Raw genomic sequence first — 12,597 nt, 5'->3', positions numbered from 1 at the left:
TGTGAATTCGCTCTCTAATAAATAAAATAGAATCAAAACAAAACAAACAAAAACCCCAACTTTGAGTGTCCACACCTTTACCCCTGTGCTCTGCTGCTCCAGGTGGACCGAACCTGCTGGGTCCCTCTAGAACCAAGTTAGTCGGCCTTTGCCCAAGTGCCATTTCTGTCCACAAAAGTGGCCACGCGGGCAGGTTTTACAGTCAGACTGAGGTCTGAGCCCGGGCTCTGCCACCTCATGCCCATGGTATGACCCTAGCAAGAACCCGTTCAAACCTGTTTCCCTGTCTCTAACATGAGCCCCAAGAGTATCGGGGTCCTCTGCGGAAAGTAAGATAGCTGATTCTCCTTGTCTGCAGTGTGGTCGCATTCTACAAGACCTCGGAGAACCGGGATCGGTGAATATGGCACCATCACTCCCAGCGGGGCGTGCAGAGTTGGGGTCCTTCTAGCCTCTGGTCACAACTTTTCATCAATCAGTTCATAACTGTGTTTTATGTGTGTTTCTGTTTAAAGGCACCTTGCCTAATATGTATCGTCGACTCCTGAAGATCAAACTCACGGCCAACCGCACGGTAACTCGTGGCTGACACAATTTACGTGACACATGGTGTCCACGTGGGAGTGCCAGACTCCCAGCGCTATGCTTGGGGGCCATTTTAAGCAGCAAAATCACCGACAGAAAGCGAGACGTTGTGGCACTAGATAGACAGCAATGCGGACACGTGCTTATGGCCGGAGAGGCTTGACATGTGGGCGGTGGGGGTTGTCCTCAGTTAGAAACGTGTGCAGAAACGTGCGCATTGGGCAACTCAGATTTGCTGAGAATGACTGCAGGAGAGCAGGACGGGGGGATGTGCTTTAAGATTGTAAATAAATTTCAGTGAGTATGTGAATTTGTAAATATGGAACCCAAGCCCATGATCGACTGTGATGGACGTGTAGGCTTGACACTCAATGCTAAGCGTTCAGGCCATTTCCCCGCTCCGAGGACCGCCTCACTTGGTGGTGACTGCAGTGTCCCCCCGAGAGCAGCCATTATGCTCTCGAATGAAACCCTAGATGAAGCCCAGCCTAGAACTTGGCACAGAACCCGCCCCTACACTTGCGTGTAGGAGAGCAAGTCGCGGGGATCGGTCCTGTCTACCCTCCAGGGTGTGGCGACCCTCAGCAAAGGAGATGCCTGCCAAGGACCACAAGTCCCCCGCTAGGTGCTCCTGGAAGGCCCTGGGGACAGAGACCAGCAAGGCTCCCCATTGTTTCCGCGGCTCATTGATGAGGGCGGTCTTTACTTCCCCCTTCCGACCCACACGAGGCACGGACCCTGGGCCAGCACCCCCTTCGGAACTGTGTCAAGCCACTTTCTGGCCATTAATCTCTAAGAGTCTGTCAGGACCATTTGCATTAGCCTGTCTGCAAAAAACCCCAGCTGGGCCCCAGTGGACCAGAAGTGGGGCTTGGGAAACCAAGCTGCTGTAGCCAGCTAGGAGCGGAGGCTCCGAGGTGTCCCAGCGCCCTCGTGGACCAGCTCCTGCCTCATGCCATCTGTGCCCCAGCCAAGCCTCTGGGGTTGGGGGGCAGAGCTGTAGGACATCATGGGGGTGGCCACCCCTTAGAGGGGACATGGAAAAGACACCACCTCCTACCTGACGAGAGGGCAGGGATGCTGACGGAGGACGCTGGCTGGAGCACTGCCCACCACTACCCCGAAACTCTGGGGTCGCATGGGAACAGCCCAGCCGCGTCCTGGAACCCGGAACTCGGACCCCGGGGGCGGCGGGCAGAGACGGGAGTGCGCATGCGCGGTGGTGGGTGGGCGGCCGGGGGCAGAGTTCTGAAGACAGACTGGGCCCCCGCCCCGCCCCCACCCCCCCAAACACAGACTTGTCCTTTCCGTGATGACCATGCAGCTTTCTTAATGGAACACAATCGCTGAACCTGGTACATTTCAAGCACTTTAGCCTTCCAGGACACCAGACTGCTGATGAAAACCATCTTCTGTGGGCGCCATGTTAATGAGAGGCCAAATTTCATGTGCTTGCAAACTTTCCCCCCTGCCTCCTGCCGTCCTGGACCCCGCCTTCCCCCGCCTCAATAAAAGATTGCATCAGAGAGAGAGAGAGAGAGGGAGAGAGATTTCCATAATTTATAGTATGGGCATTTCACTGGGGACAAGCGCTAATCTGTACTTACCGATACATTTAAGAAAATGCATCCTCTCGCAAGCCTGCAGCATTTATGACTCTTGGCACAAACCGCAATGCTCAGTCTTCAATTAAGGGACACCTTAGGGTTCATTATCACACAATCGCTCCCTGTGAACCATGCCAAATGCTGTTTTGGCACAGAGCTTGGAAGATGAATTAGAAGGAAGTCTTCTCTGTAATGCCCTCTCCCCAACTCCCATTTCCATCAGCAGCGGTTATGCCCTCCTCCGCCCGCCCCTCCTTCTTTCCAAGTGGCTTTTACTATTCAATTTCTCAACGTCAAACTCGATTCTCTGGAGGTGTAGTTAAAGATGCCACTGCTCCTTTTTGTCTTCCGGCTCTCAACAGGCCTCAGAACGGCTGCAGATGGGCTGCTCTCCACACCCCTTTTCGGCCTCAAGGAGCCACAGATGCTTTTTTTCCCTTCCTCTTAGAGCGTGGGGCAGAAAAGAGAAAAGGGACCTGAACTGGAGACACACACACACACACACACACACACAGACACACACACTCACACACACCCACAGCCATAAGGAGGGCTCTACACGGGATCCTCCCAGTACCGGGCATCTAAAGGAGATGACACACAGAAAGCTGGCAGCAAAGGCAGGGCATTTTCAAACGGGGAAGTCGGGAGCTGTGTTTGGAGCCGGTTGCTTCAACGGACCAGAAAGGAAGGAGGGAAAAAGAGGAGCCGAAGGCTCTTCCTCGATATCCTCCAGAGAAGGGCCCCCACGGTCCCGCTGTGTCCTGAAACCCCTGGACCCTCCCTGAGTTACACCTCTGGGTAAGGAGGACCCTCCTTCTGTTTCCTTGATGGAAACACCAAAAGCAAATGAGCACCTCAGTGGGCACCTTCCAGCCCTCCTGGCGACCCTGGGCCCCCCAGCGTGGTCCGGTGTGCCAGGAGGGAACAGCCCAGGCAGCCGCAGCCAGAGAAGACTGTGGAGGACAGCAGCGGCCCAGTGTGCCAGGCCAAGGCAGCCCTACCTTCTGCGCCAGGGAGAGGGTGTGTGTGTGTGTGTGTGTGTGTGTGTGTGTGTGTGTGTGTTGGGGGGGAGCCGGTGGAGGGAGGGGGGCGAGCTGACTCAGTTACGGGAAGTGAGCTGATCCAGCTGCGGGAGCTGGTCACAACCTCCCTTAAATGAAGCTTCCAGCTCTGCTTCCCCTGACAGCGCCTCGGTGCGAGGACACTCTTATTGACTTCTCAGTGTCACACCCACGTCGAGAGCGGCTTAGACTGACAGGTAAGAGGGGCTGATGGTAATCAAGGCTCTGGAGTCAGACTGTCAAATTATGCAAAGCCATTAAAATAAAATTAGCTTAACGAAGTAGCTAGAAATCTGGATTGGGCTCCAAGTCGGGCTGGTATAGTGCAAAGAGTAAGAACCTTCGCTCCAAAATCGGGGGGCTGGGGGGGGCAGGGGGAGGGGCCTGGGCGGAAAGGAAAGCAAACAGACTAAAAATACTTCGCCCACAAGACGGCTTGTGGGAATTTTATTATATAGAGTGTAAAATGAATTGTCAGTCAAATAAAAAGAACACTTTTTTTTTTTTTAAAAAACAACATGCATAACATTTTCCAATTGCCTTTTTTTAATAGTTAGACATTTCAAGCATTATAAGGAAAATAAGGAGAAAAACCCAGAAGCTGTAACTTCGGTACATTTCAAACGGAATGTCCCTCGGGTCAATTAAAAATGCAAGAAAAAATAGCTTCGACTCCGTTTTTCTTTCCTTTAAAAATACATGTTATCTGTACAAGACGCACTACAGTAAACACTGGAAATCATATTATCCCTTTTATTAAATCAAAATTATTTAATTCATATGGTGGTTAATACTAGATTTATTTATTCATCTAGTTAATTTGACAAATATTAAGAAAATATTTAAAAGAAAAAAGGAAGAAACATCTTGGAATTAAACAACAGTTACTACATTTTCACGCGGTTTAACGTTCCACAGTGTTTGTTAAAAGTTATATCGAATTTCTTTTTAATATTAAAAATAACAGTATTTATATTTCTGAGAGAAGACAGAAAGGTTTTTCGTTTTGTTTTTAAAACAAGCTTGGAGGTCTTAGATACACAATTGCAACTGGTAATGGAGACACGAAAAAAAACGTATGCTAAACACACGGACACGTTTTTATATTACCCCTTTAGCACTCTAGAAATTATACAAACCCTATAAAATGCCCCCTCCCAATCCCTGTTGGACAGCAATACAATTATCTGTCTCAATTCAGAATTCACATAATTAATTACAATACATAATAGTTCAGTTTTTTAAAAAAATGCAATAAAACCAGACAGCCAAGATAACAAGAAATTAGAAGTAAAACATTTAATGAATTTACACATTTAAGAATATTTAAATACTGTTTAAAAATTTTTTAAAGAATTTGTTACATACCACCTAAGACTTCCAAGCCACTTTCTGTTGCAACAGAAAAAAACTGTAAATAAAAAGACACACAAAACGGAACAGAACAAAACAGAAACACACCGTGTTGAAATGTCACTGCTCTGAGGCACGCGCTGGTGCCTGAATTTGCAGGTCTCACTCCAGAGAGAATCCCAGAGCTTACACATTTGAAATAACAAACAAAAATAATGAAACAAATTATCAGCAATTTTTAGTAACTAATTTTCCCGATTTTTAGAAAAATCCTGTTAATCTAAATATAGTGTTTCACAGAACAAAACAAAGGTTCTTCATCAAAAGGTTTGCAAATCTAAAAACCTCTGTTACAAACAGGTTTTTGCTCACAATGATTTCGGGGAGGAAACAGCTGCAGGTCGCCGTCCTACTGCTCCTGCGGAAAGAAGGGGACAGAAGTTAGTGAGGTCAGCTCCTGTGACCTCGTCCCGGTCTGGGGCTCTGAAGGTTCGGAGGTTGGGGCACAGGTCGCCTCTGGCTCCTCAGCGGGCATGGACACACAGCCCATGTCCGTGCGTCCTGGGATCCAGGACAGACAAACCCTCTCCTGCACAGGAGGCCGTGGGCGGCTCCCCAAGCCCAGGTACAGGGGGTGGGGCAGGGGAGCGCGTCCCTCCCCTTGGCCACCCGCCAGCCCCAACACCTGTCTCCACCGGGCCCAGGCACAGAGGGACCACTTTGGCAGTGAGATGACCAGCGAGCTTTGGGTCTAGGGCCTGTGGGAACCAGCACGCTGTCCATGGGGACCTGGCCTACATCAGGTCACCTGGAGAACACACCTGAGACACGACTCAGGGCAGCCTTTGGCCATATTCCCGATGTTAGTAAGAAATCCGTTTTTGGCTTCTGCCTGGACAGAGCGCTCCTGGCTTCCACGCAGGGTGGAGATCTGGCTTTCTGCCCTGCCCAGCCTTCAGAGCGTCTGGACTCGCCCTTCTCCTGCCGCCCCTTGCCGCTGACTGGGGGACAGTCTGGCCACACCATCCTCTTTAAGAACAGTACGGACTGTGACTCCCACGGTCCCTACTGCAGTGCCGAGGCTGCCCAGAGTCACAAAGTCTGGTCATTTCGTGGATGGTGGGGAAAACTGAGGCCTAGGGACACGGGAGTGCCCCTCGGCACTGCAGTCTCAGGACTCAGACATGAGGGAGGGGCAGGCACTTCCTCTCTCCCGGGGCCCGAACTTGCTGTCTCTGGGGCGCGGAGAGGGGGGCCTGCGCGGCCGGGGCCTGAGCCATTCCGCCACAGGCCCGGGAGGAAGGGGGTTCGGGCTGGCCTGGGAGTGCCCGCGCCGCTACTGACCTGGCTGTGGGCCTGCGCCTGCCCTAACGTCTGCCCGTAGAAAGCGACCTGCTGCCTGTAATATTCCGCCCAGGCCATTGTGTAGTCCGGCGGGGAGCTGGCCTGAGGAGCGGCGCTGGCAGCGTGACCTGATTGACAAAGGAAAGCACGGAGGTTAGCGGGGATGGCGACACACTCGGGGAAGGCAAAGGACGCTGTCAGCTCGGAGGCGTCCCGGGGCAGCTGCACCAAGGGCCGGCGCGGTCTCCCTCCGGACGCTGGACGAGCCGCCGGGACACCGCGCGGCCGGGCGCTGCCCAGGGGCACAGAGTGCTCCGAGCTGCCTGCTGCCTGGCCCTGCTCTGCCCCCAGACCTCATGGCTGGCTGTCGGCGCTTCCCAATCACCCCCGCTGCCCATCTGCCTGCCCCATCGGCTGCCAGAGACAGAGACAGAGAGACCGAGAGAGAGACACACACAGAGAAACAGCACAGACAGATGGCCAGGGTGGGTGGTGGGTGGAGGGGGAGACGAGGGGGAGGGAGGAAGAGGGAAAGGAGTGCGGGTCCCCGGCCTGGGTGCGGGGGTGCCCCTGCGCACGCTCCAGTCCCAGGAGGGCTGGAAACACAGGCCCATGTGTGCCTGCGCGTCTGGATTTGGGAGGTCTGGGGGAGACGGGGCATCTGGCGTCTCAGTAGGGGCTCTGGGTGACGATGACCTCCCTGACCCCACCGAAGCCCCGGGGAGGAATCTCAACGCCAGAACGACCACAGTCCTTGACTTGATTTTTGCCAACCAGCAGGTGACGTCCTGCGCAGTCACGGCGTGAGAGCGCCTCCCCTGACCACACTCCAGCCAGGCACTTCGGAAACTCATACCGGGGACTTAGGACTTATTTTAGTTGCTGTTACTCGATTTTTTTCTTTTCTTGTTAACAAGATGGGCTTAGTTCCTGGCACAGCTAAGAGCACGAGCTTACTCGAGAAGGGAACTGGCGCCCAGGCACCGGCTCTGACGGCAGGCTCCCTTCCTGGAGTCTTACCCTTTTTCTGTTCCCTGCCCTGAAAGGACCAAAAAGAGCCAGGAGGAAGCACGACGGCCGGGGACCGGGACGCCTGCTGGTCTGAGGCCTGGCCCAGCAGCTCCAGAGGGGATGGCTGCGGACGAGACAGCGGGCCCCCAGCTGTCCTCAGGCCCTTTGGCGTCCAGAAGGTGGGCGACTTCACCACGTTCCTTCTGATGGACACACAGGGGACGCAGGGAGACAAAAGCAGGGACTGAGACCAAGTCACACAGGGAAAACACTGAAAAAAAAAACCAAAGGTGACAGGGAACCACGGACAAGGAGGCCCACAGACAGGCACGGGGGGGGGCCCGGGGCCTAGGGGTCTGCTTCGTCAGAAGGCCGGCTCACTCACTCTGCTTTTTGTAATAGTCTTCCCAGGCCTTGCTGTAGTCGGGCTGGCTGCTCTGCGGCTGGCTCTGCTGGCCTGTGCGGGGAACACAAAAGCAGTCAGGCCCCCGCCGGCTGAGCGTCGTGCCTTAGCCCGGTCCCAGCCCTGCGGCCCCGGAAGGCAGTGGCCAGGGAAACCGCGATGCCCCCAGGGGGCCTAGGAGTGACTGAAGCCCTGTGGAGAGGGGGTTGACAGGACAGCTAACCCCCAAGAGCAACGGGTCAGAACAGCCTCGACCCTTCAGATGGAGATCTGAGCTTGGGGAGCCCCCGAGGCCAGAGTGACAAGAGTCTGAGGCTCCCTGAATCGCCCTCCAAACTGAATAAAGAATCCCAGCAGTGCTGACCGCACACTCGTCACCCGGCCGGTCTCGCACAGATGAACGGCTTTCACTCCGGACAAGCCCAAGTGCAGGGAAAGCCCGTGGGAAAGCGGCTCAGAGATCGAGCCGGCGACGGTGACAGAAGCCGCGGTACACGCAGCAGAGGGCCGAGGCCACAAGATGCGCCTGAGCCCGACTTAGCCTCATGCCTTTCTAGGGGAGGAGCAGATGGGGACAGGAGGTGTGTGGGGCTGTTCCTGGCGGGCGAGCCAGGACGCCTGCTCCGCCTGGCACTAGCAGCAAAGATCTGGGGGGGGCGGGGCGCGGAGTGGCAGCCGCCTGTCCCGGGCCTGTAGGGTTCATAAGCCCTGACCAGAGCGACAAGTCGGGACCTTCTTTTCTACCGAGGTCAGGGCTGGCTTGTGTGTTCCCTGCTTGGACCCCCTTCTGTCCTGTCTTCTGTTAGAACCGCAGGTGACAGCCAGCGGGCAGGACGCGCTGGTGACTGTGGTCATGGCAAAGTGTCTTCCCTGCTCATTGATTTACTGCAGTCTGAGGAGGGGCGTGCGGTGACAGGAGTCTGTGTGTGCGGCGGGGAAAGGAAGCGAGGTGGGAAGAACACACGGGGAGAAGCACCCCCTCCCGGTCCTGGTCCTCCCAGCAGGGTGGGAAGGGCCTCAGGACGATACTGGGCACAGAACACGGTGGCTGTGGAGGGTGTGGGCAAGCAGGTGGGTTCTTCCAAACAAGATTCCACTGACGGAAACCAGTTCTCACCGCCCCCTAGAGACAAACACGCTCAACACCACGAGACGGACGGGAACAGAGGCGAGAACCCAGGCCCTGTGTTTTCTTTCACTTTGCCCTACAGGCCTCTGCCTGCAGCGGACAGCGGAGCTGGGGCGCGGAACCGTGGCACAGGGGTCACTTCCCCTCAGGCAGGAGGACATGTCCCCTACCCACACCCCCCAGTCTAGGGCTTTCCCACAGAGTCCCTGTCCCGGACAATGGGGCACATGGTTAGTCTGCCCGGGGCCACTCCTGTCTTGCAGGCCCTTTTCCATCAGAACAGGAAACACAAACAGGCTTGGGAGCAAGTGAGTGCGGTGAGACGCTCGGGGACTCTGGCGGGGAGGAAGGGTGCAGGCGTTTACGGTGAAATTCTTTCTAATATTCTGCATGTTTGAGACATTTTCTTAAAAAGGGGGGAGGCAGAAAAAAACCGCAACCATACAAAGTCAGAGCTCACGGTTACTCTGGAAATCGAACCCAAACCTTCCATTTCTTAGACACCAACTGGAGGCCAGAGGAGGGGAAGGTGTGCACGGCCACACACGGCATCGGCCTCCGGACTCCAGACCCCCCGGGGAGCTGGTGCAGCTGGGGCCCGGAGCAGGCACCGGGCCGGGCTTCCTCACAGCCGCGCTCTGCTCAAGGGGGCAGCGGGAGGGACCCGGAGCGCGGGCTCCGTCCCTTGTGAGCCGAGCAGCCACAAAGCGGTGTGGCGCTGCGAGGACCCGGGCAGCTGCACGGAAGGACGCCCTCGATGCAAGCAGCTGCCGCCTCAGGGGGACAGAAGAACGGAAGGTAAGCAGTTTGGTTTGGTTTGGTTCTGAAGGCTGCGTGAGATCCAACTCTAGAAAGATTCCTGAAGCTCGTGTGGGGGCCCGAGGGCAGGCCGAGGGGACTGGACGCCACAGGGACCTTCTCTAACGGTCAGCTGTTCTGCCAAGGTGTCCCTCCACTGAGCTAACTCTCCAGCTGTGTGCTTTCTGAGAAGTTCAGGAGACAGAAAGACCATCCCTTCTAAGGCAGTGCTGGAGAGAAAAGGGGCAGACGGTCACCAACAGGCCCGAGCCTGGGCGGGGGCCTGTCTGGGAGGGCAGTGAGCGGGGGCTGCAGGCTGGGCCGGGTCCAGATGGGCATCTGTGGGCCCGAAGCGGACAGAGCCCCCAGCTCTGAAAAGAACAGAGGAGATGGGAGAGAAAGGCTGGAGAGGGGCCAGGAGAGAGCCGGCCTCCTCCCTTGCTCCGCTGGGGGCCCAGCACAGGGCTGCTGGTGGCTCCCGCTGCCCCAGGTGCTCCTGGCAGCTCTGGGGAGGGGCGTGCGGGCGTACTGGCCAAGAGACGCAACGAGAGCGTTCCAGACACGTCGGCCGCCCAGCCCTCCCGTGTGGCGTGCGCAGTCCCACCTCCTCCCGGGCCACTTACTTGGGACCTGCTGTGTGGGCTGCTGCCACGCCTGGTAGGTGCTGCCCCATCCCTGGGTCAGAAAGGCTGGAGGACCACTGCGGGGGGGAAAGAGTCACTCGTTCCACAGCAGGCCACACCCCCGTCCCTCAACTGGGTCCGCCTCCCGCCAGGCCATCCGTGATCTGAGGCGTCACGGCTCCCCCCCACCCCCACCCCTGGGTAGTGGCCATGTGGCAGCCCTGGTCCCGAGAGTCCCGAGAGAAGCACACAGAGGGAGTGAGAGGTCGCCTACCTCACAGGGGTACTGTGGGGGTTTCCGTTCACTTTAGCAGCAATGCTCGGGAAGCAGCCCGAGCTCCTTGGGGGAAACGTGCTGAAAGCAAGTGAAGAACACATGACCACGGCGGCCGCGGCGGCAGTCGGGGGGCAGCCACTCGGGGATGCCGGCGCTGACAAGGCCCTCCACCCTGCGGGAAGGCCCCCACCCCTGGGGCCGGCCAGTGGGCTCTGAACAGGCTAGAGGGGCCGGCCGAGAGAGGCAGAGGGAAGAGTCTTGCTCACACCCAGGCTCTTGCTGGCCCTCCCCAGAAGTAGCTGGAGAGGACCGCCTGGGACGGAGTGAGCTCTTCCCGCCGAGACCGACGTGCGAGACTTACTTCTGATGAGGCGCGGCAGGCGGCTGGCTGAAAGGGCTCTGTCCAAAGGCTCCCGGCGCTCCGAGACTCGTCCCCTGTCATGGGCACACAAGGAGCTCTCACTTCCTGTCGGCTGCACCTCTGCCTTCTGCCCAGGCCCCTCCCACCCCCAGCAAACCACAGCTTTCGGGGACACAGAGTCAAGTGACATCCAGATACCCTCTGACACTCGCTAGCCTCGCTTCCCCACAGGGGCTTCACTTGCAGAAATGGCTTCTGCCCCCTCGAGTGACCAAAACCACCACACAGCCCATACGAGCGCCGTCACAGGTGCCCTAACGCGTCACCCTGGGGGTAGGGACCAACCTGCTTGACTCTCCCGTCAATTTAGGCTGGCCCATGGCTCTTTCTGCCATTCTACGTCCCCTTTGAGGTGAGCAGTGGCCAATCTGTCCTCCATCAACACTCCCTTTCTTTATCTGCTTTGAGGTGCCTGAAACTAAAGCCAGAGTCAATGAAAGCCGCCTGCAGGGCTGGCCGCCAGGGCCGCGCCCGCGGGAGTCCAGGGGCGGTGCTGGGGGAAGGCTGCCGCCCCAGCTGCTCATCTAAGCCTGCAGGGGACCCGGCTCTGGGCCTGAGCTGCTGCACTGCGGGGCCTCAGGGGCCTCGGTGAGTTCTGCCAGGGGGCTTCCTCCAGCGCGCCCGGGGCCTGGCCCTGGCATCCCTGGGCCCCAACCTTCCCCCTTGGCAACGTGGGAGGGGCTGCCCTCACGTGACATGAGGACTAGAAGGCACAGGAGGTACCACGTTCTGGGGAGGAGCAGGTGCCTTGGACGTCCAAAAGAAAAGCCAGCTATCATTAAGCCGGGCAGAGGAAGGACCTTGTACGTACGCCAACTTTCTCATCTATGAGATGTCTGGCCACCTCGATCTGCTGAGGGATGCCCCTGATGGTGAACATCCGCAGGTTGGGGTCAGTGCTGGGAGGGGGGTTCCGCTGGAGCTCCACGTGCGCTCCTGACTGCTGATTTATGCTTTTGATGTTCTCGCCCCCTGCAGGCAGGTGGACACAAGACACAAGGGTAAGTGGCAGTTGGGGCAGACCCAGAGGCCCGGTGGTCCTCTGCCGCTTAGGGGAGGAAAAGGTGTCCTCCGTACCCCGGCCCTCACCCGAGAGCAGACAAGTACCTTCAACTGACTCCGAAACCCCCCGTTCTGACAAACACCAGAGCTCTCTCATTTGCAAAACCAGACTGAGGAGCGAGGAAGCTGGTTCTTCTCCCTGAGCCAGACTGAGGCCAGACACCGCACGGCACCCACGCCAGGGCCTGGAGCCCAAGGGTGTGCACGCTGGAGCCGGGCTCTTGGAGGCTCACTGCAAGCCCGCCTCTGCCAGGGGAACACACTCTGTCCTCAGCCCTGTGGGCTATGGCCCGGCGGCTCCCTCCCTGCCCTGCCACAAGCGCAAACAGACGAGCCACGGGCTCCAACAATGGCCAGAGCCCACAGGCCTTCCACGGCCCTTCTGAAGTCCCTGCCTCCGCTGGGGGGTGGGGCGGGGGAGGTCTAGACAGAGAGGCAGCCGAGGATGGGGGTCACAGAGGCCTGGGTGGAGCGGGGTAATGAAAATTTAGTTGGACCTTTTGAAAAACCTTTGAGAGTTCCAGTCTCTTAATGAGATTTGCGTAACAAAAGGTCCAGCAGTGTCACAATGGTTTGATTCTTCTTTTGAAATTTCACAGAATTTACAGATCGGTTCTGCTCAACTGGGGTGGTGGTGGTGGGGGGGCAGAATACAAGGAAAACCTGGGAGCACAGAGTCTTGCAACATCAGAAAAAGACAGTCTGGAAAATATGGTACAGGCGACCAGAGAACCCCAGATGATCAAAAGCAAAGACTCCAGGCCAGTCTCTGTATCACTCGACCCCGCCCAGAGTCAAAACCAACCTCAAATGACACTTGCCATTTCTGGGTACCACGTGCACAGTCCTTCCAGCCGCTGCTGGGGCACCCGTCACGCCCATCGAGCAAGTAGACAAGGAGGATCCCAAGAGCAGGCCTG

The 12,597-nt window shown here is 57.0% G+C and overlaps 1 protein-coding gene across 3 annotated transcripts in view; it reads right to left on the bottom strand.

The window, feature by feature from the left end:
- Positions 1-3,672: 3,672 nt before the first annotated feature.
- Positions 3,673-12,597, bottom strand: part of FUBP3 (far upstream element binding protein 3) — a 50,377-nt gene continuing 41,452 nt past the window's right edge. For 2 of the 3 annotated variants that reach the window (XM_004757113.3, XM_013058635.2), the window contains exons 13-19: positions 11,427-11,587; positions 10,556-10,629; positions 10,192-10,272; positions 9,918-9,994; positions 7,350-7,421; positions 5,954-6,081; positions 3,673-5,027 (exon numbers count right to left, since the gene is read on the bottom strand). In XM_004757113.3, coding sequence (XP_004757170.1) covers positions 5,019-5,027; positions 5,954-6,081; positions 7,350-7,421; positions 9,918-9,994; positions 10,192-10,272; positions 10,556-10,629; positions 11,427-11,587 — 602 coding nt within the window. In that variant the 3' untranslated portion in view covers positions 3,673-5,018. The remainder of the gene's footprint in view (positions 5,028-5,953; positions 6,082-7,349; positions 7,422-9,917; positions 9,995-10,191; positions 10,273-10,555; positions 10,630-11,426; positions 11,588-12,597) is intronic. The other variant, XM_013058636.2, reaches the window with a different exon arrangement.

This window comes from Mustela putorius, unplaced genomic scaffold (genome assembly GCF_011764305.1).
Source record: "Mustela putorius furo isolate JIRA1106 unplaced genomic scaffold, ASM1176430v1.1 tig00000596_pilon_pilon_pilon, whole genome shotgun sequence".
Classification (NCBI taxonomy): domain Eukaryota; kingdom Metazoa; phylum Chordata; class Mammalia; order Carnivora; family Mustelidae; genus Mustela; species Mustela putorius.
This window is presented reverse-complemented; position numbering and strand designations above follow the sequence as displayed.